General features: G+C 38.9%; 1 protein-coding gene across 1 annotated transcript in view; it reads left to right on the top strand.

Moving 5' to 3' along the window:
- Nucleotides 1–3,797: 3,797 nt before the first annotated feature.
- Nucleotides 3,798–26,153, top strand: part of LOC131403206 (5'-3' exoribonuclease 2-like) — a 39,159-nt gene continuing 16,803 nt past the window's right edge. The window contains 4 exon segments of the mRNA XM_058537505.1: nucleotides 3,798–3,989; nucleotides 22,241–22,368; nucleotides 22,451–22,562; nucleotides 24,516–24,627. Coding sequence (XP_058393488.1) covers nucleotides 3,915–3,989; nucleotides 22,241–22,368; nucleotides 22,451–22,562; nucleotides 24,516–24,627 — 427 coding nt within the window. The 5' untranslated portion in view covers nucleotides 3,798–3,914.

Here is a 26,153-nt window from a genome sequence, read left to right as displayed (position 1 = left end):
GGTAATCTTGTCCTGTCTTTTTTTTTTTTTCCTTCAGTTTTGTCTTTTTTTTAATTGATGTTTTAATAGTTTTTAACATTGTGAAATTTTGGGTTGTACATGTTTGTTTGTCCATCACCATATATATGTCTCCCTTCAACCCTTGTGCCCACCCCCCACCCCCATTGCCCCTGGTAACCACAATACAGTTTTCTCTGTCCATGTGTTGGTTTATATTCCACATATGAATGAGATCATACAGTGTTTGTCTTTCTCTTTCTGGCTTCCTTCATTTAACATAATACCCTCCAGGCCCATCCATGTTGTTGCAAATGGGACGATTTTGTCTTTTTTTATGGCTGAGTAGTATTCCATTGTATATATACACCACATTTTCTTGATCCAGTCATCAGTCGAGGGACACTTAGGTTGCTTCCACTTCTTGCTATGGTGAATAATGCTGCAATGAACATAGGGGTGCATAAGGCCCTTGGGATTTTTGATTTCAGATTCGTTGGATAGATTCCCAGTAGTGGGATAGCTGGATCATAGGGCATCTCTATTTTTAATTCTTTGAGGAATCTCCATACCGTTCTCCATAGAGGCTGCACCAGTTTGCATTCCCACCAGCTGTGTACGAGGGTTCCTGTTTCTCCACATCCTCTCCAGTGTTTGTTGTTTCTTGGCTTGGTGATTATAGCCATTCTAACGGGCGTGAGGTGATATCTTAGTGTTGTTTTCTCTCTTTTGTTTTTGATTCAAGTAATTTGAATCTTCTCTCTTTTTCTTGGTCAGACTGGACAGAGGTTTGTCAATTGTGTTGATCTCTTCAAAGAACCAGCGTTTTCTGATTTCCCTTTAGATTTCTTCTTCGACTCATTGGTTATTCATGAATGTGTTGTTTAATTCCCACATATTTATGAATTTGCCAGATTTATTCCTACTATTGATTTCTAATTTTATTTTATTATGGTTGGAGAACATACTTTGTATTATTTTTCTGCTTTTAAATTTATTGGGGTTTGTTCTATAGCCCAACATTTGATCTGTTCTGGAGAATGTTCCCTATGTACTTGAGAATGTATATTCTGTTGTTGGATGGAGTGCTCTGTAGAAGTCTGTTAGATCTGGTTGGTTTGTAGTGTTGTTCAAGTCGTCTATTTCCTTGTTGATCTTCTGTCTAATTGTTCTATACATTATTGAAAGTGGGGTATTGAAGTCTCCAACTATTGTTGAATTGTCTGTTTTCATTTCTATTAAAAGTTTCATGTATTTCAATGCTCCATTAATAGATGCATATATGTTTTTAATTGTTATGTCTTGAACTATTGACCATTTCATCATTATAAAATGTCACTGTCTCTAGTATTCTTGTTTTAAAGTCTATTTTGTCTGATGTTAGTCCAGCCAATCCAGCTTTCTTGTGGTTGCTGTTTGCATGATATTTGTCCCCATCTATTTACTTTCAGTGTTTTTGTCTCTGTGACTCTCGTGTGTCTCCTGTAGACAACATATAGTTGGATCATGTTTTTTTTAAATCCAATCTAACAATCTTTCCCTTTTGATTGTTCAATCTATTCACATTTAATGTTACTGATATAGTTGGATTTACATCGGCCATTTTAGTTTTTGTTTTCTATATGTATTTTCTAATGTAGCATTTTAATTTCATTAGTGATCTTTTTTTTAGTTTTTTTTTGGAATTTTTTTACGTAATTGCTCTAGGGTTTACTATACACGTCTCATCAGCTTTAGATTTGTACTAGCTGAATTTGGGTAATATGTAGAACCTTTACTGCTATGCAGCTTGATTCCCATTTTCCCTTTTTTTTTTGGTATTGTTGTTATATGTATTATATCTGTTAATGTTACAAACTCAACATTGCATTGTTATAATTATCATTTTACCATCTGCAGTCATTTCCTTAGCTCATTGCAACTTTGCTTCCATCCACCTCCTTTTGGGCTGTTACTAGGAAATATATTACACTTATATTAAATTGTGCGTTTTAAGCCATGATACGTTGTGTGATATTATTTTATACAATTGGTTTTTAAATCAGTTAAGAATAGAAAGGATAAAAAATATGTATAATTACCTTTACTGGGGTCACTTGTTTTCAGCCTGAAGAACTTTCTTTAGTATTTCTTGTAAATCAGGTCTACTAGCAATGAATTCTCTCAATTTTTGTTTATCTGGCAAAGTCTTTATTTTTTCTTCATTTTTGAACAGTACCTTTCCTGAATATAGAATTCTTAGTTAACAGTTTTTTCCTTCAGCACTTTATATGTGCTATCCCACTGCCTTCTGGCCTCCATTGTTTTGTCCCAAACTAGCGTGGGACAAAAGGAGAATTTACTGGCTCATAGAATTAAAGAATAGGTTTACCAACCAAACTGCAGGAAGAGGGATTTAGCTGTACTCAAAAACCACTGGAACCAGGGACTTAAATCTGCTTCTCTCATTGCGGACTGGCAGCAAGTCCCATTCTCTTTCAGCTTTCAGCTATCTGGGAGGGACTGCCTTACCACCTTCCTGTGGTTCTCAGTTCAAAAATGCTGGGCAAGGACTCTCAATGGCCCAATTTGCCCAGCTGTTCAATCACCTACCTTGTGTGTGGTCTTACAAGAACACAGCACCTCCTAGGGGAACCAAATACTTGACGAGGAGGGCCTGTTTCCAGAAGAAATGAGGGACTTCACAATAGACATAATACTCCGGAATAGTTCTGGCTGTCCTTAAGTGAAACATGGGCTAACCATTTCTCTTAATTTCCACACCAGCAGTTTAAACAGTTTAAAGAAGTTTAAAGTGGCATCAGACCACAGAGGAAGGGGCAGTAAATATTTGCACACCAGGTAGCAAGGAGAAATACTTTCATAAAGGCCTCTTGAGGTGAGCCTTTAGGACTGAGCGTGATTTGTCAAGCCAAGAGGGGATTCCATGGAGAAACACTTCCAGGCTTGAACAAACGGACATAAATCTCTCTTCTTCCAGATCTCTTTGTATATGCTTAAAAAAAGGATTTGAAGCCATCAGAAAATAAAGGATAAAAGCATCCTGTTAGTGTAAGGACAGAGCATTAAATGATCTTTACTTGGACTGAAACACAGCAGTATGAATAAGCAAGTAACTTAACCCCTTTACAGCTTGGCTTTCTCATCTGTTCCATGAAGATGATAATATGTAACACTCTCAGAAGGTTCACGTGACAATTAAATGAGATAATCACTTAGCCAAAGCTTTAGTATGTGGTAAGCGCTCAAATAAATGCTGGAGAGTGATATCAGCAATTATTTTATACTCATAAATGTAGCTGGAAGGTTCAATTAGATGCTAAATGCCGGCTAGATCCCATTTTATAACTAAAGGGAGTTACGCAAACCAGCCATCATTCGTGTAAAATACCTAAAAATATTCCTTTTCATAGTCCAAGTATGTACTGTGGCACAAAACCGGGAGAAACCAGGACATAGAAATAATGAGTGTGTTTAGATGCTTTGATTCTACTCTGAATTGAGATGGGTGAGAAAAAGGAGGTGATCAAACCGGCAAGGAAGACCTACCTCCCCGGGCGCCTGCGGAGCACGGGGATCCCGCCCCAGTGGAACCCGAGGGCTGGGGAAGCAAGACGCCGGTGCAGCCCGGGATTCCCCGCGACTCACATGAGGTCGACCTCAGGCTTCAGGGCTGGCACCACTGAAAGCTAACGCCGCAAGCGAGGCCAGCCGCAGCCCCCACCACCCGGTCAGCCGTAGAACCCCGAATCCGACAACCAGCCCGGCCGCGAGCCTCCTTCCCGGCTTCCCCTGCGGCGGCGGCGCCGTGACATCACTTCCCGTCGACGGCGCGCACGTGGGAGGAAGTCCCGGTGCCGCGGCTGCCGCTCCCGCCTGTCTGTCTGGTTACGTTCGTCGAGGGCCGCGCCGCTGCTATGGGAGGCCCGGCTTTCTCTCGCTGGCTCAGCCGCAAGTCCCCGTCCATCATTGTCGACTGCGTGGAAGAGAAGGTGAGGAGGTGCGTGGCGGCAAGCTCGGAGCCCCAGCGCGTCTGGGCCGCGGCCCTCGGGACCCGCCGCCTGTCCCCGGGGTGCCGCGCCGGGGCCCGCGCTGCTCTGTGGGCCCCGCGGGCGGCCGCGGCCCGACACGCGGTTGGTCGCCGACACTCGTTGTCGGGGCCCTGGGAGAGCAGCCTCGGCGGGGCGAGGGCCGAGCGGGGTCTGTGCTCGCTGGAGGGCTGCTCCTCCCTGCCCGCTTTTTCCGGCCCGGAAGGCCCCGCCCACGGCTTTGTTTCCTCTCGGCGCAGCGCGTTTCGGGTTTCAGAACAGGCTCGAAGGTGTTGGCCTGGCCCGCTGAGTTAGCTGGGGAGCGAGGCGCACGTGTTGATCCCAGCCTCTCACAACCTTGTAAAGTAACCCCCCCGCGGCGAGCTTTCTGTTGTTTACTGCCCGTGCTCGAAAGGTTTTCTCCTGGTGTGAAAGGACTGTTGTTGCTGTTTTAGATCCTACGGTGAAAGCAGCATCTTAGAAACGTCTAGGACGAGACAGAAGTCTCATAAGTGCCCCCTTCTCTAGGTGCCCCGACTGCTGGACAGAAGGCTTGTTGAAATTTTCAGAATTCCTGGATGCACTTAAATACTTGGTTGGTTGTTTGTTAATGTATGTGTCGACTTCTGGCCATTATTGAGTTTTCTCTTTATCGTTCCGTGATCCCGTCCGAGTTCGATTTTGTGCTTGGAATTTCTGGATTGGGAAGGTTCAGCGGCGCTTCATGCCCCTCGCCCCTTCGTTTTTGAAGGAAGTGCCCATCAGTCACAGTGAACTGCATTCTTTTGCTGAGGTTGGTGAGATCTTGATTTTTACTTAGCTCCTATCCAGGAGGAACCGAAAGCCTGGTTTTGACGGCAGTTTCAGTATTCCTTGTGTTTTTCCCAAAGAGAAAGTGTTAAACTGAATGCTGGTTTCCTTTGTTTTTAAAACTTCCATCAAACTTGACTTGCATCTCATCCCATTTCTACTCTGTAGAGATAACCATTTTTAACTGTTTTGGTTCTGTCTCTAGATATCATGATTATGCCTGATTTATTGGTTTTGGATCTATCTATTGAATTCTAGCTATGATAGAAGAGGATTGCGTCACTTATGCGGCATCCCCTGCCCCATTCCTAATAGTAAATCACTGTCTTTATTTCTTCTCTTGGTAAGCTTTATAACTTTGAGTAATGTGTCTTTTTTATTACGTCTTCTATTTAAAGTATCCCTTGACTTCTCACTTTCTAAGGTTAGGTATTAGCTTTTCTACCTCTGCTGCTCTTACTCTTCACCCCAAGCTTGCCAGCTGTCCTTTTGCCTTGTTGGCATCCCAAATTAAATTGTCAGGGCTTTGGCTATATATGGGATTGTTTTAAAAGCTGAAAAATCAAATAGTATTGTAAATTCTTGTCACTTTCCAGATTCAAGTTATGCTGTGATACTGTTTCTTTTCTTGTGCTACTTTTGTCTTTTTCTTGGTGTTCTCTTTCTGTTTTCCTCTTTATACGGTTCCACATCCAAACTCGCTGTTTTATTAGGTATTCTATCAAGTCCTCTTTCTTCTTGGAGACTCCTTCTTGAGGTCTTTATTTCTGTTGCTGTCACACCTGGTTCTTTAGGCTTGCTGGAAAGCTGCTTCCTGAGATTTTTAAAAATTCCTTTCTTCGGGCCGGCCCCGTGGCTTAGCGGTTAAGTGCGTGCGCTCCGCTGCCAGCGGCCCGGGTTCGGATCCCGGGTGCGCACCGAGGCACCACTCCTCCAGCCATGCTGAGGCCGCGTCCCAAATACAGCAACTAGAAGGATGTGCAGCTAAGACAGACAACTATGTACTGGGGCTTTGGGGGAAAAATAAATAAATAAAATCTTTAAAAATTCCTTTCTTCAGTTGAGGGTACTATTTTCTGATCATCTTTCTTGGCCTAAATCCTTCCTTGGTTTTTATTCTCAATTGAATTCTTAAGAAATGCTGTGCGGGGTGTGAGTTTTCTGAATCTGTTCTACCCTTGTACACATGAGTGGTCATTAGCTAGGCATCAAGTTTGATCTTGCAAATTAGTTTCCCTCAAATCTTTGAAAGTGCTGTTCTTTTGACTTATGTCATCCAGTATTTTTGATGAGTTTTTTTTTTTTTTGTGAGGAAGACCGGCCCTGAGCTAACATCTGCCAATCCTCCCCTTTTTGCTAAGGAAGACTGGCCCTGGGCTAACATCCGTGCCCATCTTCCTCCACTTTATATGGGACGCTGCCACGGCATGGCTTGCCAAGTGGTGCGTCAGTGCCTGCCCGGGATCCAAACCGGCGAACCCCGGGCCACCGCAGCGGAGTGCTAGCACTTAACTGGTTGCACCACCGGGCCGGCCCTTTGATGAGAAGTTGAATGTTAATGTGATTTATTTATTTAACCGATACTTATGTAGTATTTAACACATACCAGGCACTGTTCTAGGCACTTTATAGATTAGTTTATTAAATTCTCATAACAACCACATGACTACTACTACTTACTATTATTACTATTACAGATGAGAAAACTGAAGCACAGAGGGGTTAAGTAATGTACTCAGGGTCACTTGGCTAATACATGGCAGAGCCATTGTCAAAATCAGGAAGGCCATGCTCTTAATTTCTATGTTCTGCTTTCGTTCTTTTGTAGTTGATCTATTTTTCTTTCTGAACTTTTTCAAGATCTTTATCCTTGGTAGTGTAAGTGTTCATGATTATGTACTCAGGTATAGATTTTTTTAAAATTTCAGTTTATTTTGATCGGTGCTTGGCTGACTCTGAGGCTGAGGACTTGTGTTCTTCAGTTCTAGGGAATGCTCCTTGATTGTTTCTTGACCTCCTTTTTCACTGCCCTCTCTGAACTCTGGATCCTGGTCCTCCTAGAGTGATTTCTTTTTCTTTCGTCTCTCTGTTCTCCCCCTCCTCTCCTCCTCCTCTTGCAGCTTTATTGAGGTATTATTGACCTACAACAAACTGCACATATTTAAAGTGTACAGTTTAATACATTTTGAGATATGTGTACATCCATGAAACCGTCACCATAATCAAGATAATGAGCGTCACCTCTAAAACATTCCTTCTGGCCCTTTGTTATTCCTCCCTACAACTGTGTGCTGCCTGTCGTTAGTCAACCACTGATTTCTGACTCTGTAGATAAGTTTTCATTTTCTACAATTTTATATACATGAAATTATATAATATGTACTCTTTGTTTTACCTGGCTCAGTTACTTTCATTCAGAATAATTATTTTGAAATTCGCCCATGTTCTTACATATATCAATAGTTCATTTCTTGTTATTTTTGAGTAGTAGTCTGTGTTGTGCATGTATCACATTTTGTTTGTTCCTTCACCTGATTGAGGAACATTTGGATTGTTTCCAGTTTTGGGCTATTAAACAAAACACTTCTGTGAACATTGGTGTACAAGTCTTTGTGTGGACATGTGCTTTCATTTCTTTAGAGAAAATACTCAGGAGTGAAATGGTTGAATTGTGTGGTAGGTGTGTGATTAGTTAAAAACTTGCCAAGCTGTTTTCCAAAGTGGTTGTACGATTTTACATTGCCGCCAGCATGTGTGCAGGCTGTAGTTGCTCCACTCCCTCTCCAGCACTTAGTCTGGTTAGTCTTTTTGAGTTTTAGCCGTTCTAGTCTAGTGTTATCTCGTTGTCGTTTTAATTTTCATTTGCCTGATGACAGATGATGTTGACCATCTTTTCAGGTGCTCATTTGCGTGCTGTATATCTTCTCGAGCAAGGTGTCTATTCAGATCTTTTGCTCATTTTTAAGTTGGGTAGTTTGTCTTATTGAATTGTAGAGTTTCTTACGTGTTGATATATCTTTTGCAGGTATTTTCTCCTACTCTGGCTTACCTTTTTACTTCTTACCAGTGCACAGAACAGAAGTTTTTAATTTTAATGAAGTCTGTTTTATATATATTTTTTTATATTTCCGCTCTTTGTATTGTATTTAACGATCTTTGCCAAAGCCAAGGTCACTACGATTCTCTCTTGTGTTTTCTTAGAGATGTTTTATAGTTTTAATTCATCCCATGGTTTCTGTTTTAAGTTTTTTAATATGATGAATTACATTGATTTTGAAATGTTAAACTCGCCTTGCATTCCTTGGGTAAATCCCACTTGGTCATGGTATATTATTTTTATATACTGTTGGATTCAATTTGCTAAAGATTTCTTCATTTACATTTTTACATTTATGTTCAAAAAGGATATTTGTCTGTAGTGTTCTTGAAATGTCTTTGTCTAGTTTTAGTTTTTGAGTAACCTTGGCCTCAGATTGAGCTGCGCGGTATATACCCTCCCCAGTTTTCTGGAAGGGTGTGTCTAGAATTGGTGTTATTTCTTGCTTAAATATTTGGTAGAATTCACCAGTGAAGCTTTCTGGGCCTGAAGTTTTGGGGGAAGGTTTTTGTCTACAAATTCAATTTCTTTAGTAGATATAGAGCTATTCAGATTATCTATTTCTTTTTGAATGAGCTGTTGTAATTTTTAACTTTCACAGGTTTTGTCCATTTCATCTGAGTAGTCAAATGTGTTGACAAAAGTTGTTCATAGTATTCCTTATTATCCTTTTACTATTGATAGAAAATGTGGTGATGTCACCTCTCTTATTTCTGATACTAATTTTGTCTTTTCTCTTTTGTTCCATTAATAGTCTGGTTAGACTGATCTCAGAGAACTAGCTTTTGGTTTCATTGATTTTTCTCTGTTGTTTCTCTGTTTTCTTTTTCATCAACTTCTGCTCTTATTTGTTTCTTATGCTCACTTTGTGTTTAGCTTGCGTTTCTTGTCCTTATTTCTTAAGGTGGGAACTTAGGTCATTGCTTTGGTACATTGCATTTTCTCTAATAAAGGTGTTGAGTGCCATAAACAGCCTTCTAGATACTGTTTCAACTCTATGCCACAAATAATGACATGTTGTGTTTTCATTTTCATTCAGTAACAAATATTTCCTGATATCCTCTTTGACTTCTTCTTTGGCCCATTGCTTATTTAGAAGAGTATTATTTAATTTTCAAATATTTGGGGGATTTTCCAGACTTTTTTTCTGTTATTGATTTCTAATTTAGTTCCCCTGTCAGAGAACATGCTTTGCATAATTTGAATCTTTTAAAAGCTTATCTGATTTGTTGTATGTCCCAGGATATGGTCTTGGTAAATGTTTCATTTTGACTTTAAAAAGATATATGTGCTGCTGTTATTGGGTGGAGTGTTCTATAAATGTTATCACGTTTGTTGATAGGATATGAAAGACTTGAACAACATTTACTGATTTTCTGTCTCCTTGTTCTGTCAATTATTGGTAGGGGTGTGCAAATCTCCTATTATAATTTTTTGGATTTGTTTGTTTCTTCTTTTAGTTCCATTGTTTTTTGCTCCTTGCATTTTGAAGCTCTTTTATTAGGTACATAAATGCTTAGGATTGTTATGTCTTCTTGATGAATGTACTCCTTTATCGTTATAAAGTGGCCCTCTTTATCCCTGGTAATATTCTTTGCTCTGAAGTCTACTTTGTTCAATATTAATGTAGCCAGATCTTTTGACTAGTGCTAGCATGGTCTATTTCCATCCTTTTACTTTTAGCCTGTTTGTGTCTTTATATTTAAAGTGTTTGTTTTTGTAGGCAACATACACTTGGGTCTTGCTTTTTTATAGTTTGATGATCTCTGCCCTTTTTTTTTTTATTGTGGCAAAATATATGTAACATAAAAATTGCCATTTTAACCATTATAAGGTTTAGAATTCAGTGACATTAAGTACATTTACAATATTGTGAAACCATTGTGACTCTTCATTTCTGTAACTTTTTCATCATCCTAAACAGAAACTCTATACCCATTACACAATAATTCCCCGTTCTCCCTTCTCCCCTACCTTCTGTCTTATGAATTTGCCTATTCTAGGTACCTAAGATGAGTGGAGTCATATAGTATTTGGCATTTTGTGTCTGGCTTATTTCACTTAGCATGTTTTCTAGTTTCATCCATGTTTAGCATATATCAGAGTTTCATTCCTCTTTAAGGTTGAATAATATCCCATTGTATGTGTTTATCACATTTTGTTTGGACACTTGGGTTATTTTTACCTTTTGACTGTTGTGAATAATGCTGCTATGATCATTGGTGGACAAGTATCTGTATGCCACATCAGTGCTTTGGGTGTATACCTGTGAGTGATTCCTGCTTTCATTTCTTTGGGTATATACCTATGAGTGGAATTGCAACATCATATGGTAATTCCGTGTTTATCTTTTTGAGGAACTGCCACACTGTTTTCACAATCTCTGCCTTGTAATTGGGGCATTTAGAACATTTACGTTGAATGTGATTATTGATATGGTTAGATTTAAATCTATCATCTTACTGTTTGTTTTCTGTCTCATCTGTTTTTTGTTTCCCTTCTCCATTTTTTCTTCTTTTGGTGTAAGTATTTTTTATGATCTCGTTTTATCTCTTTTTTAGCCTTTTAACTATTAATTCATTCAACCATCAATTTCTTCACTTTGTGTCCTTGGCTCATACAGTCCTCCATTCGTTAGCTTTCTGATCTTGGGAAAATGACTTAAACTCTCCTAAACTCGAAAGAACTGGAGCTTCTTGCATTACACCACACTGCTCCCTACCATCTCTATCCTCTGGTCATTTCTGTATGAGAGCTGAAGTAAGGCAGAGTGTCACCTTGTTTGACCTCAACTGGAACGTGTGTGTTGATAGACTGAAATTTTTCACTGCTCTGCTCATGTTTGCGAATGACCATGAGAATGCTGCAAATACTGATTTGGGATTCCAAAAAACTTTTAGTGAGTAGGTGAATTCACAAATATGGAACTTGTAAATAATGAAGATCAGCTATATATGTACCACATAGGGTGGTTGTGTGGATTAAATCAATTAATACAAGTTAAGTTCTTCAAACAAAGCCTTACACAGACTCATTTGATGTTTCAGAAATTTATTTGGTAAGTTAGTTTTTAGTAGTTTGTATGTCCAGGTATAAGTGAGGATATTTTTATGTCTAATTTTTGGTGACATTGCATAGTGTAGAATTGTGCTCTTTTCATGTGGTGAAATCCAGGTTTCCTACCCTGCTTTTTTCCTGTCACTCGTCTACTTCATTTAGTCCTTTTTTTTTTTTTTTTTTTTTTTTTTTGCAAACATGCAGGCATGGCTTTAAGGGCAGGAAGGATTAATGATGAACAAAAGCGATGTTGCTCTCTGACCCTACATTCTGCTTTCTTCACTATGATGTTTTTTTTTGGAGCTGGCTACTACATTTTTTAGGCAGCTTTATTGAGATATGATTCACATACCATACAATTCACCCATTTAAAGTTTATAATTCAGTGGTTTTTTAAAATATATTCACAGATGTGTGTAACCATCACCACAGTAAATTTTAGAATATTTTCATCACCTCAAAAAGAAGCCTGAACCCTTCAGCTACCATCCCTTTATCCCCTGACCCTGTTTACCCCATCCCTAAGCAACCACTAAGCTACTTTTTTGTCTCTATAGATTTCCCTATTCTGACTTTCCTAGGAATAGAATCATATAGTATATGGGTTTTTTTTTGGCTGGCTTCTTTCACTTAGCATTATATTTTCAAGGTACATTTATGTTGTAGCATATGTCAGTATCTCATTCTTTTTTATGACCAAATAATGTTTCATTGTGTGGATATACCACATTTTGTTTATCTGTTTGTGTGTCTTTGGACATTTGGGTTGTTTCCACCTTTTGACTATTATGAGTGATGCTGTTACATTCATGTACAAGTTTCTGTGTGGACATGTTTCCATTTGTTGGATATATACCTAGGAGTAGAATTGCTGGGTTACATGGTAGCTCTATGTTTAATTATTTGAGAAACTGCCAGACTATTTTCCAAAGTGGCTGCAACATTTTACATTCCTGTGGCAGTGTTTGAGGGTTCCAGTTTCTCCACATTCTCACTAACACTTGTTATCTAACTTTTTTAATTTTAGCCATTCTAGTGGGTATGAAGTGGTATCTTATTGTGGTTTTGATTTGCGTTTCCCTTATGACTAATGATACTGAGCATCTTTTCATGTGCTTATTGGCCATTTGTATATCTTCTTTGGAGAAATATCTGTTCAGATTCTTTGCCTATTTTATATTGGGTTGTCTTTTTATTACTGAATTGTAAGAAGTTTTTTGGGGGGAGGAGGTGGGGAAGATCAGCCCTGAGCTAACTTCTGTTGCCAATCCTTCTCTTCTTGCTGAGGAAGATTGGACCTGGGCTCACATCCGTGCCCGTCTTCCTCTACTTTATATGGACGCAGCCACAGCATGACTTGATAGGCAGTACGTTGGTCTGTGCCTGGGATCAGAACCCATGAACCCTGGGCCGCCAAAGTGGAGCGCGCGAACTTAACTGCTACACCACCGGGCTGGCCCCAAGAGCTTTTTAATATATGTTCCGAATACAAGTTCCTCATTCCATATATGATTTGCAGATATTTTTTCCCATTCTAGATTGTCTTTCCACTTTCTTGATAGTGTCTTTTGAAGCATAAAAGTTCTTAATTTTGATGATGACGTTTAACTTATTTATTCATTTATTTAGTTGTTTCTGCTTTTGGTGTCAGATCTAAGAGTCCATTGCCAAATACAAGGTCATGAAGATTTATGCCTGTGTGTTCTTCTAAGTGTTTTATAGTTTTAGCTCTTCATTTGAAGTGTATGATCCATTTTGAGTAAACTTTTGCTTATGGGATAAGGTTAGGGTCTAACTTCATTCTTTTGCATATAGCTATTCAATTGTCACAGCACCATTGGCACCCTTGTGAAAAATCAGTTGACCACAGGTGTATAGGTTTATTTCTGGTCTTTCAGTTCTGTTCCATTGATCTGTATGTTTGTCCTTGTACCAGTACCACACTGTCTTGACAACTGTTGCTTTGTAGTAACTTTTGCAATTGGGAAGTATGAGTCTTACACTATTTATTCTTCTTTTTCAGAATTGTTTTGTTAGTTGTAGCTTGTTGCCTTAGAATTCCGTATGAATTTAGAATCAACTTCAGAGTATGAGTTTTGCATTTCTTTGGTTAATTTATTCCTGGTTTTGGATACTATTGTGAATGGAATTGTTTTCTTAATTTTACTTTTGGGCTTTTCAATGCAAATGTATAGAAATTCAATTGGGTTTTGTATATTGATCTTGTATCCTGCAACCTTGCTGAACTCATTTATTACTTCTAATAGTTTTTTGGTAGACTCCTTAGGGTTTTCTATATACAGGATCACTTCATGCGAATAGAGATAGTTTTACCTCCTCCTTTCCGATATAGATGCCTTTTATTTCTTTTTCTTGCCTAATTGCCCTGGTTAGAACCTCCACTACAATTTAGAATAGAAATGGCAAGAGTGGAAATCATTGTCTTGTTCCTAATCTTAAAGGGAAACCATCCAGTATGTCACCATTAAGTATGATGTTAACTGGAGATTTTTTGTAGATGCCCTTTATATTGAGGAACTTCCCTTCTGTTCCTAGTTTGAGTTTTTTTTTAAATCGTGAAAGCGTGTTGAATTTTGTCAAATGCTTTTTCCTACATCTGCTGAGATGGTCTTGTGATTTTTTGTTTTTCATTCTATTTGTATGATGTATTACATTAATTATTTTTGGATGTTAAACCAACTTTGCATCCCTAGGATAAATCCCACTTGGTCATGGTGTATAATTCTTTTTATATATTGCTAGATTCAGTTTGCTAGTATTTTGTTGAGGACTTTTACATCCATGTTCGTAAGAGATATTAGTCTGTAGTTTTGTTTTCTTTTTTTTTTTTTTGGTGAGGAAGATTAGCCCTGAGCTAACATCCGTTGCCAGTCTTCCTCTTCTTGCGGAGGAAGATTGGCCCTGGGGTAACATCCGTGCCCATCTTCCTCTATTTATTTTTTTTATATGGGACACCGCCATAGCATGGCTTGACAAGCGGTCCATCAGTCCATACCCGGGATCCAAACCTGTGAACCCTGGGCCGCCACAGTGGAGCGTGCAAACTTAATCTCTACGCCACCAGGCTGGCCCCTGTAGTTTTGCTTTCTTGTGACATCTTTGTCTGATTTTGGTATAGGGGTAATATTACCCCCATAAAATGTGGTGGAAAGTGTTTCTTCCTCTTCTTTTTTTTTTTTTTTTTTTTTGTAAGAATTGCTGTTAATTCTTCCTTGAGTGTTTGGTAGATTTCAGCGGTGAAACCATTTAGGCCTGGGCTTTTCTTTGTGCATAGTTTGTGGATTACTGATTCAATCTCTTCACTTATTATAGGTTTATTCAGATTATCTTGAGTCATTTTTGTAGTTTGTGTTTTTCTAGTAATTTGTGTATTTCCTCTAAGTTATCTAATTTGTGTACTATTATTCATAGTATTTGTTTATAATCCTTTTTGATTCTGTAAGGTTGGTAATCTTGTCCTGTCTTTTTTTTTTTTCCCTTCAGTTTTGTCTTTTTTTTTTATTGATGTTTTAATAGTTTTTAACATTGTGAAATTTTGGGTTGTACATGTTTGTTTGTCCATCACCATATATATGTCTCCCTTCACCCCTTGTGCCCACCCCCCACCCCCCACCCCCATTGCCCCTGGTAACCACATACAGTTTTCTCTGTCCATGTGTTGGTTTATATTCCACATATGAGTGAGATCATACAGTGTTTGTCTTTCTCTTTCTGGCTTCCTTCATTTAACATAATACCCTCCAGGCCCATCCATGTTGTTGCAAATGGGACGATTTTGTCTTTTTTTATGGCTGAGTAGTATTCCATTGTATATATATACCACATTTTCTTGATCCAGTCATCAGTCGAGGGACACTTAGGTTGCTTCCACTTCTTGGCTATGGTGAATAATGCTGCAATGAACATAGGGGTGCATAAGGCCCTTGGGATTGTTGAGTTCAGGTTCGTTGGATAGATTCCCAGTAGTGGGATAGCTGGATCATAGGGCATCTCTATTTTTAATTCTTTGAGGAATCTCCATACCGTTTTCCATAGAGGCTGCACCAGTTTGCATTCCCACCAGCTGTGTATGAGGGTATTGAAGTCTCCAACTATTGTTGAATTGTCTGTTTTCATTTCTGTTAAAAGTTTCATGTATTTCAATGCTCCATTAATAGATGCATGTATGTTTTTAATTGTTGTCTTGAAATGTTGACTATTTCATCATTATAAAATGTCACTGTCTCTAGTATTCTTGTTTTAAAGTCTGTGTGGTCTGATGTTAGTGCAGCCACTCCAGATTTCTTGTGGTTGCTGTTTGCATGATATTCTTCCCCATCCATTTACTTTCAGTGTTTTTGTCTCTGTGACTCTCGTGTGTCTCCTGTAGACAACATATAGTTGGATCGTGTTTTTTTAAATCCCATCTAACAATCTTTCCCTTTTGATTGTTCAATCTATTCACGTTTAATGTTACTGATAGAGTTGGATTTACATCTGCCATTTTAGTTTTTGTTTTCTATATGTATTTTCTAATGTAGCATTTTAATTTCATTAGTGATCTTTTTTTTAGTTTTTTTTTTTGAATTTTTTTAAGTCATTGCTCTGGGGTTTACTATACACGTCTCATCAGCTTTAGATTTGTACTAGCTGAATTTGGGTAATATGCAGAACCTTTACTGCTATGCAGCTTGATTCCCATTTTCCCTTTTTTTTTGGTATTGTTGTTATATGTATTATATCTGTTAATGTTACAAACTCAACATTGCATTGTTATAATTATCATTTTACCATCTGCAGTCATTTCCTTAGCTCATTGCAACTTTGCTTCCATCCACCTCCTTTTGGGCTGTTATAGGAAATACATTACACTTACATTAAATTGTGCGTTTTAAGCCATGATACATTGTGTGATATTATTTTATACAATTGGTTTTTAAATCAGTTAAGAATAGAAAGGATAAACCATATGTATAATTACCTTTCCTGGGGTCACTTGTTTTCAGCCTGAAGAACTTTCTTTAGTATTTCTTGTAAATCAGGTCTACTAGCAATGAATTCTCTCAATTTTTATCTAGCAAAGGCTTTATTTTTTCTTCATTTTTGAACAGTACCTTTCCTGAATATAGAATTCTTAGTTAACGTTTTTTCCTTCAGCACTTTCTATGTGCTATCCCACTGCCTTCTGGCCTCCCCTGTTTCTGCTGGAAGCCAGCTGTCAGTCTTATTGGGTTTCCTTGTAAGTGACTCATCATTTTTCCTCTTGATTCTTTTAAACATTTTTCTCCTTGTCTTTTACCTCCAGCATTTTTTACTCTGATGTGTCTGTTTGTGGGTCTCTTTGTGTTTATCTTACTTGGAGTTCTTAGAGCTTCCTGCATGTATAAGTTATTGTTTTTTAATAAATTTGGGAAGTTTGGGGTTATTATTTCCTTGAATATTTTTTCTGCTCCTTTCTCTCCTCTCTTTTCAGTACTCCAGTTCTGTGTATGTTCGTGCATTTAATTGGTCCCGTATTTCTATCAGGCTCTGTTTATTTTTCTTCATTCTTATTTCTCTCTGCTCTTCAGCTTGCATAAATTCTATTAATGTATCTAAGTTTGCTAATTCTTTCGCCAATTCAAATGTACTGTCAAGCCCCTGTAGTTGAATTTTTGATTTCAGTTACTGTAGTTTTCAACTCCAGAATTTCCACTTGTTTCTTTTTTGTAATTTTTATCTTTGTTGATATTCTCTATTTGATATAAATTGTCATCATAACTTCTTTTATGTACATCTCTTTAGTTCTATGAACATACTTATAATAGCTACTTTAAACTCTGTTCTGTTAAATCTAACATCTGGATGCTCTCACAGGCAGTTTCTGTTGCCTGCCTTTTACCCAGTGTATAGGTCATACTTTTCTGTTTTTCTACATGCCTGGTAGTTTTTTGCTATAAATAGGACGTTTTAGATAACATATTGTAGCAACTCTGGGTATTGGCCCCCCACCCCCAGACTCTTTCAGGGCTTGGTACTGTTATTTGTTTATATACCAGCTGGATTATTTTAGTGAGATGTATTTCTTCCTCACTGTGTTAGACCTCTGATATTGCTCTCTGGGTGGTGCAGTTTGGGGCATGCCCAGAGCCACCCTAGGATGACAGGTACAGGTAGGACTCTCTCCCACTCTTGCCCTCATTACACCCAGCAGTTAACCTCCACAATTGTGGCCCATTGCTGTGTTGTTTTCAGCAGTGCCCTGGGGCATAAATTCCTCTACAGACTAATCCAGTCAAATTGTGGCTCCTGCCGGGGATTAGTTTCTGAGGTTAATGTTTGGTACTTGTACGAACCCCAAGAGGGCTCTTCCCAGCTGTCTCATTCCCTGGTTCTCTCCTACAAACTAGCTGGCCTATAGTCTGGGCTGTATCTTCATTAGATCCAGGATTCTCTTCCCACTTGCTTTTCACCACAACTTGCACTGTTCTTGAGAGTGTCTTTAGGTTGAAACTTTTCCATGCTCTGTTGTATTGTCAATGCTGAATTTTCTTAGGTTTTTGTGACTAGATTGCTGTCTTGCCCTAGGACCGTTTCCAAGGGCTGTAAATGGTGTTATTTTAAAAAAAAATTCACTAGTTTCCCCGAGAAGCAGGTGAGCAGAGCTACTCACGCTGTCATGCTGGAAGTCGATCTCTCCAGTGTTATCTTGTGTCTTAGAGAGCGAGGATCAATTTCACACGTTTTACATGTTTTGTGTCCTCTGTAGCACTGGCTGTAGTCTTTGATGCACATTATAAATGTTCAATAAATTCATGTTGAATCTAGTGAAATTATAATCAGTCAGTCTAACATACTGGTTAAGATCCCAGCTCTGATTCAAACTGCTGGGTCTCTTGGCAGTAGTGTGACTTTGGAGAAGCCACTTAATCCCTCTCAGCATTTGTGTTCTCATTTATAAGTGGGCTACTCTGTACCTCACAGGGTTCTTGTGAGGCGAGAGGGGAATAATCCATGAGTAGAATCCCTTAGAACAGTGCCTATCACATTTTAAGTGCTTTGTAAATGTTAGTGATAATTAATAGTCCTTGTTGACTAACACGGTATAAAAATGAGGACCTAAGATACATACTACTTGAAAAAATACTAATCACTAAAGATGTTAAAATTTTCTATTTGGCAACTGTATCGGTATTTATGGCCTGAATTTTTAACCAAAATGCTGCAATTTGAAATTTTCCTTAGCCTTTTGACCATTTCTCCCCAAAATATCACCCATGTTTTGCAGTTCTTGAGTTCCAAGCTGCTTTAAGGGAAATCTAAAACCCAATGCTGTAGTTTGGCATCTGACTTCCAGTAGTGAGAACTCAGTGTTACAGTGGAACCTCAGGCGTGATTCATGGTTTTCTAATGCTGCTGTTAAATACTGTGCAGGCTCACACAAAAATGCATACGCTTAGCTGTCACTGACAGGAGTGGCTTCAGCTTTACGTTTGAGGAGCCGGAAGCCTTATTATAAGATTGGAAGAGGAAGGTGGTGGAAACTCATTTTGGGGGTTTATTTCAAAACCTGTGGAGTGTGTTTTTATACAGACTCACTATTTGCATGTTTGTACCATCTTTAATTCTTTAAATATCTTCTTTTTTTTTTTTAAACAGTTTTATTTATTTTTTTTTTTGTGAGGAAGACCGGCTCTGAGCTAACATCTATTGTCAATCCTCCTTTTTTTTTTTTCTCCCCCAAAGCCCCAGTAGATGGTTGTATGTCATAGTTGTACATCCTTCTAGTTGCTGTATGTGGGACGCGGCCTCAGCATGGCTGGAGAAGCGGTGCGTCGGTGCTCGCCCGGGATCCGAACCCCGGCCGCCGGTAGTGGAGCGCGCGCACTTAACCGCTGAGCCATGGGGCCAGCCCTTAAATATCTTCTTTATCTTGATTCCTTGGCATCTTTGTGTACAAATAGGATAATTTCCCAACTGCCTATTAGGGATAAATAGATCCCTTTCTTTTTCGTGAAGTGGAGGAGAAGTGGGATTGCTGCTTGGCGGAACTGCTGGACGGCCAGCCCTCTGGGCAGATGTGCACCCTGTTGCTCTGGGGAACTGCTAGAGAGCCAGCGTACTGCGCTGCTTTTCCTACTCAAGCGCCCGTGTTTTCTGGGAATCCTGTCTCCAGTTGCCTGCTGCACGTGGGACCTGAGGGGGTGAGAGGAGAGTGCAGGGGTTGACCCACCTGGCTCTTCCTGCTGCTGGTGGTGATGGATCATCCAGAGACTATCCCTTGAGCCCCCTCTCTGGGCCTGGAGCCTTCTTGTGTTCTCCCACTTCTCGGCTGCCGAACTCCTCTCTGCCTGTTTTAGGCTGTGTGCTCCATCTTGTCAGATCTAGTTTTCCACATTTCAGGCATCCCTCATGGTTTCTCAGCCGCAGAGGGTTCTTCTGGTATTCCAGTACAGTTATGCAGTTGTGATTATTTGTTTGTTTTTAGTCTTTCATGTGGTCTTGGAGTAAAAAGGGAAGGCTGCAGTGTGTGCTCAGTTTATCATCTGGTAAATCCAAGAGATAGTGAAAAGTTCTTTGAAATGAATTGTTTTTAGGGTTCAGAGTGGCTCTCCTTTTAGCTGCCCTTTGATTGAGGATCTCTTTAATGCAGCAGGAGACACGTTGGCTTGTGTTTGGCAAGGCTCTTGAGGAGTGAGTTCCTTTGGTGAGCATCAAAATCTTCTCTTGAAGAAAGAAACTCTAAGTTTACGTAATTAATGTGTTGACTATATCTACAGTAACTCCTGAGAGGAAAGTATGTTCAGTTTTCTTATTGGGAATGCCTGGAGCTCTTTTCTCAAAGTTAGGACCTCCCCATGCACCCTTCCCCGTGCTATACTTTCTAGGTAGTGGAAGTAGAAATTCTCATGTAGCTATACGCAACATCCGTGAAGAGCTACAATGTGCCTAGTGGTGTGCTAGGCGCTAGGGCCGAGGTTAGCAAGCCAGTGTACAGTTTTTGTAAATAAAGTTTTACTGAAACACAGCCATACCCATTCATGTCTGTATTCTTTATGGTTGCTTTCACTCTACAAAGGCAGATATGAGTTGTTGCAACTAAGGTCATATGGCCAACAAGTCTAAAATACTAACTATCTGGCTTCCTGGGGAGCATAAATAAAGTGGGTGTGGATTCTCCTGAGTCTGGTGTCTATTTGGTGCAGGAGAGAGGAAAATGTGGACTTTGGAGTGTAGAGGTTAGTTGGATAGGCAGAGAGCCTCCTGCCTTCATAGAATTTGTTTTGTTATGTTTGGGGGTCATCAGGTTATCTTTTTCAATAGACCCCCCAAAAATTGACTTCCTGCTTTCCTTACCAGTTATCCCATTCACTGCTTCTGATTGAACCCCTCTTTCCTGATTCATAGCACGGAGGTATGGAACACTGTCTGATAGCTTCTTCCCTATTCTTCCCTTAAATCTCTTTGATATCCTTTTCTCCCAATTATAAATCCAAACTGAAGCTCAATCTCATTCCTTTCCCTCTCTCTCAAAGATAACCACTGTCCTGAAATTGGTGTTTATCATTCCTTTGCTTTTCTAATTTTGCTTTCATTGCGTATGTATTCATCCCTGAACAATACCTAATATTGTTTTGTCTGTGTGATGACTTTGGATAAGTGGTGTCCTGTATGTGTTCTTCTGCAGCTTGCTTTTTTGTCTTAGCAATATATTTGTGACCATCCAGCTCTATTTTTTGAATCTCACTTCTATTTGATATTCTACTATATGGACATATCACAGTTTATTAATCCATTCTTTGGGCTCTTTTTTTTCCCTAATTAAGTTGACCGTTTATTTATCTATTTTTAATAGCTTTATTGAGATATAATTTATATACCGTAAAGTTCACCCATTTAAAGTGAACAATTCAGTGGTTTTTAGTATATATACAGAGTTGTACAACAATCACTATTATCTAATTTTAGGACATTTACATCACTCCCAAGAGAAATGTTGTACCCACTTGTGGTTACTTCCTATCTCCCTTCCCTTTCCTCTACCCTCAGATTAAAGCTAATCTATTTCTGTCTCTATAGGTTTGTCTATTCTGGATCATATAAATGGAATCTTTTGTGGTCTTTCATGACTGGCTTTCACTTAGAATGTTTTTGAGGTTCATCCATGATATAGCATGTACATAGTGGGCTTTTAAATTGTTCACAGTTTTTTGCTGTTACAAATGATGCTTTGCATGTGTTGGGGAACTATTATTTTTTAAGTGACTTTTACTATTAGTAACAGTAAAAGCCTATCTCATATTCTTATTATCTGCTGAAGCTCTGGGAGAAAAAGACAAAGGTAATGTTTATCACAAAAGTATAATTGAGTGCCTCCAGAAGTGAGTAAGGCACAGTCCTTACCTCTTGAAGAATGCACAGTGTAGCTGGGTTAGAATGACAAATTAATTATAAAACCATGGAAGTGCTACAAGTGAATAAGCAAAATTCTGTGGAAATGCAGAAGGAAGAGCAGTTCATTTCTTAGGAGATGTGTACAAAGCGTTATAAAATGAACGACATTTGATCTGAGTCTGACCCTGGAAAATTACTGAGATTTCAGGAAGTGGGTGTTGAGAGAGAGGAAGCAGTGTGCAAAGACATTGAGAGATGAGAGCGTTTTCCAGGAACTTAGACGAGATGGGCTGGACCTGAACAATATCGTGGTGGGACAGGAGACTAGGGTGGGTCCAGGCTCATTGGTTTACACCCGCTATGGGAATCACTGGGAGAATCAGGCAAGATTAAGATGCAGCCACATTTGTATTTTAGAAAAAAAAACTCTGGCAGCATAGAGGGCAGGCTGGAGACAGGAGAGTCTAGAGGCGGGCAGTCCATACGAAGACTGTTCCAGTCTTGTAGGTGAGAGATGATGCCCTGATGCTGTTAGCGTTTTTCATGTTAAATTGACAGGACTTATTGGAATGGGTGGTAAGGGAAAAGAATTCTAAGGTGACTCCCCTGGTCTCTCGCTTGGACAACTGAATGATTTGGAAATTTGATAACTATCCCCCACATAGAGAAGATTAACTTGTGTTGGAAGCTGTCTCCTTTCTACAAATGAAATATCTACTTCAGTTTGCTTTAAGGAATAAGATAACTTATAATTTAAAGATTGCTTAAAGTGTTTTATTTCCAATTCAGAAATGAAACACAGGTATTTACTGAGCCTAGGTTATATCAATTTCAGACTTGAACAATCAAACTACTATTAATTATCATTTCCTCATAGCCAAAATAATGCAATGGTGTAAAGATTCCTGTTGATGCCAGTAAACCTAATCCAAATGACGTGGAGTTTGGTAATCTGTATTTGGATATGAATGGAATCATCCATCCCTGTACTCATCCTGAAGACAAGTACGTAACCTGTTTTTGTGACTGACATCACCAGTTACAGAGGAGTACTATATTATATTACATTGTTTGCTTATCATTATAGACCGGCACCAAAAAACGAAGATGAAATGATGGTTGCAATTTTTGAATACATTGACAGACTTTTCAATATAGTAAGACCAAGATGACTTCTCTACATGGCAATAGATGGAGTGGTAAGTGCTAAAATAATTAACTTAGAGTCTTCCGTTTTTGTTTTTGCTGTGTTCCCAGTGTCTAGAATGAAAGTCAGCTAAATAAAGAAAAATATTGAGTGTGGTAAATTTGAGAAAGCAAACCTCATCCTTCAGTCATGCATTCAAACACTTTTTATGCCTGTTTTGTACCAAGTACTGTGAAATGCTGGGGATGTTGGTGACTGCCCTTGCTTTTGAAGGGCTTACCAGTAAAGGGACAGAGACTTAGATAAATGAGTGAAGTTAGTTATTTATGGGCTTTATAGGCACTAGATAACACATGCAGCATGTTGAGGGAAGAAGGTATCAGTGCTACTAAGAGAGTTGGAAGATAGAGAGGAGGTGACTTTTGTCCCATTTCTTGAAGGATAAAGAATAATTGGAGATTGGTGGGCAGTGGAAGGGGATGGATGGGACAGATATGGGGAGGGAGGACCTTATGGACTTCTCAAATGTGGCAGGTAAACACACTCTCCATGCCTATGATCACACTAACATATTTGGGCAACTGTAGGAGTTTTAGATTGGAAAGGAAAGTAGAGTGATGACTTGAAGAAGGCCTTACCTGCCACACTCAGGAGTTTGGATTTTATCCTATAGGCTGTGATTAGTCATCACAGGACCTTAAGAGGGGAATAACTTACTGACCTATGATAATAATATCAAGTAGTTTAGGTTATAATTGGTTAGCAAACTATATACCAGGGTTCAAGGAAAATTAAGGTAAATAATAAGCCTAAATTTATTTATCCATATGCAAATAGATTCTCTTTATGTTTTAGATTTAGCAATTGTAGTAGCTAATGGAATGATTTTGAAAATCCAGAAAACTTTGGGTCCAAGAAGATTAACTTTTCTGTGAGGTTCTCTTTACTCAAAGAAAAATCTTAGCTACCTGATAACTTGTTAAGTTGTAGTTAAAGTGGAGTAAAGAATAAAGGGAACAGGAATATGTCTTATTTGGAGCATATTCCAATTCACATTAGCTAAGTTTCTTGAAGAAAATTTTTAACTTTACTGCAGTATGCCCTTACTGCTAGATCAAGTATAAAATATGTACATATTTGTGTGCGTTGTGTACGTGCTCATGTCTGTAACATGTTTTTTTCTTAAAATATAAATGTAGATCATAGAACTTGGTGCTTGAAAGAATTAGATTAGGTGGTCTCATTTTACAGAAAAGGGAACTGTTTAAAAGAGAATATAAAAGAACTTATTTTTTGTAGACAGGATACTTTAGAGTCCCTTCCAACCCCAAAACTCAGTTCAGTAACTTCAGAACCTTACAGTCCAGTTCACTTCATTTAGGTTTATCCAGTGATTTAAATTTCACTTGGTTAGAATGATTTAAAAGTACTTTTGGTAAAAACCTTGTTCCCTGTCTCCTGCTGTGCTTGTAGAGACAGAGTGGTGATTATGAAGCTTATTGTGGGAAGTACAAAATGGAAGTGCCTTGGGGTCCTACAGATCAAGTAGTTTTCTTTTGCTTTTATAGGGCATTGTGGATCTCATTTGGAGACCGTCCTTCCTCTTAGGCAAGGACAGAAGGAAGCTCTTCCTGATTCTGGTTCTGTAGTCATTGTCTGCTGGCTGAGTCTTTGAGTCAAGTGAGCTTTCTTCTTGGGTGCTTTGAAGCACCATAACCCAGTGGAATTGGCATTAGGTCATGGGGCCTGCACTGTTAAGTGCTGTGGCTTCATAGGATGTTTGTCCATTTGATATGTCACTCACTGAGCTCAGCTTTTAGGTTCTTGGTCCAAATTTAAGTCCTCAGGATCTCCTGTCTGTCGTGAAAGGATTATTAGACATATTACTTACCTTTTCCATTTTAGTGTACTAGTTTTATAAAAACAACTGATTCAAAATAATGTGCAGATTTAGTTGCAAATATTTTGAATAATATTATGTGAATGTGAAATACATGTTTTTCAGGAACCACGTGCTAAAATGAACCAGCAGCGTTCGAGGAGGTTCAGAGCATCAAAGGAAGGAATGGAAGCAGCAGTAGAGAAGCAGCGAGTCAGGGAAGAAATACTGGCAAAAGGTAAAGAAAATGAGTCTTGAAGGTGGACTTTTTATAAGATGTATGCAGAAGGGGGAGGGGCGGCAACTTTTTCTTTCAAATAGATAAGGTTTTAATTTACTTAGAATCCCAGAATATGCAAGGAAAATTTATGTTCACTGTTGAGGAAAAGTTGTTAATGGAATTCTTCACTATTTGTTTCCAAACTCTGTAGTAAAAGAGAAACTTGGGAATACAAGGAGGGAATTCTGGTAGGGAGAGCAGATTGTCAGTCCCTCTCAGGACAAGTGCAGCTCTTCTGCTAACTTTTCTATATCTGTAAAACAAATATTTTAAGTGCTTCTTACTTCTTTTTTTCTAATGGGGGCTATTAGAAAGCTAGCATTCTGTAAACATTTTCCTCAAATCAGTCTTGGTAGCGTGCCTATTGCTTCCTCTTAGAACTCAGAGGTCTACATGAGGAGGCCTGGGATGATGTGATCCATATTCCAGGCTTTCACCAAGTCACACACACTGTCAGTCTAGATTGATGTAGCAGGAACCGAGGCAGTGAGGTACCCAGGGTTCTCTCAATTTTGAGGAGGGGAGGGGTGGGATGTGGCCATTTTTGCAATTCTTCAAAGCCTTGAAATTCCTGATGGGTACATAGGTAGGAGTTGGCTAAAGCTCAGAGAGGAGAAAGGTCAAGAGGTCTTCATGCCCACTCTGACTGGTTCTTTCCCAAGACACCTGTGTGTGAGATGGGGTGTGGTTGTAGCAGAGTGGTTTGTTTGGTGTTTTGTTACATAGGGCAATATGATAGACCAGGAAAGCCACAGTTTATTGGCTCAGGATATTACACTTGGAAGTTGAAAAAGGATACCATAGTGTAGTCAGGTCAAGCCTGCAATTATGATACATTCTATGTTATTTTAATTTGCTAGAAGTATGCGAGTATATAGTTACTTTTAGCTGTAGCTTATACTAATACTCTAAAACCTGTTTGTATCTATAACAGATTGTCTTTGATTTTAAAGATGTCTTCTTTCTTGAACATGTTATGAAATATGTTTGTGTCTTGAGAAAAAGCTAATCAGTGATACAGAGGGAAAAATAGGATTTTTGTATCCCTCTAGCTGATATTTTTATTTCTTATCATTTATTTCTTATCATAAGCTGTGATAAATTCAGCATTTTAATTTGTTTTTCTTTTTTTTTTTATAATTTTTATTTATTTATTTTTCCCCCCAAAGCCCCAGTGTATAGTTGTACGTCATAGATGCACATCCTTCTAGTTGCTGTACATGGGACGCAGCCTCAGCATGGCCGGAGAAGCGGTGCCTCGGTGCGCGCCCGGGATCCGAACCCAGGCCGCCAGTAGCGGAGCGCGCGCACGTAACGGCTAAGCCACGAGGCTGGCCCTAATTTTGTTTTTCTAAGGCACCTTTATTTTAAGAACTGGTATCAAATTAGAACCCCTAACCCGTGTGTGTATTCTGCTGCAGAGGGCCTTAGGAAGAACATCATAATTTTTATATTTTTATATAACAATATAGTATCTTTTGTGT

Source organism: Diceros bicornis, unplaced genomic scaffold (assembly GCF_020826845.1).
Source record: "Diceros bicornis minor isolate mBicDic1 unplaced genomic scaffold, mDicBic1.mat.cur scaffold_55_ctg1, whole genome shotgun sequence".
In the NCBI taxonomy this organism is placed as follows: domain Eukaryota; kingdom Metazoa; phylum Chordata; class Mammalia; order Perissodactyla; family Rhinocerotidae; genus Diceros; species Diceros bicornis.
This window is presented reverse-complemented; position numbering and strand designations above follow the sequence as displayed.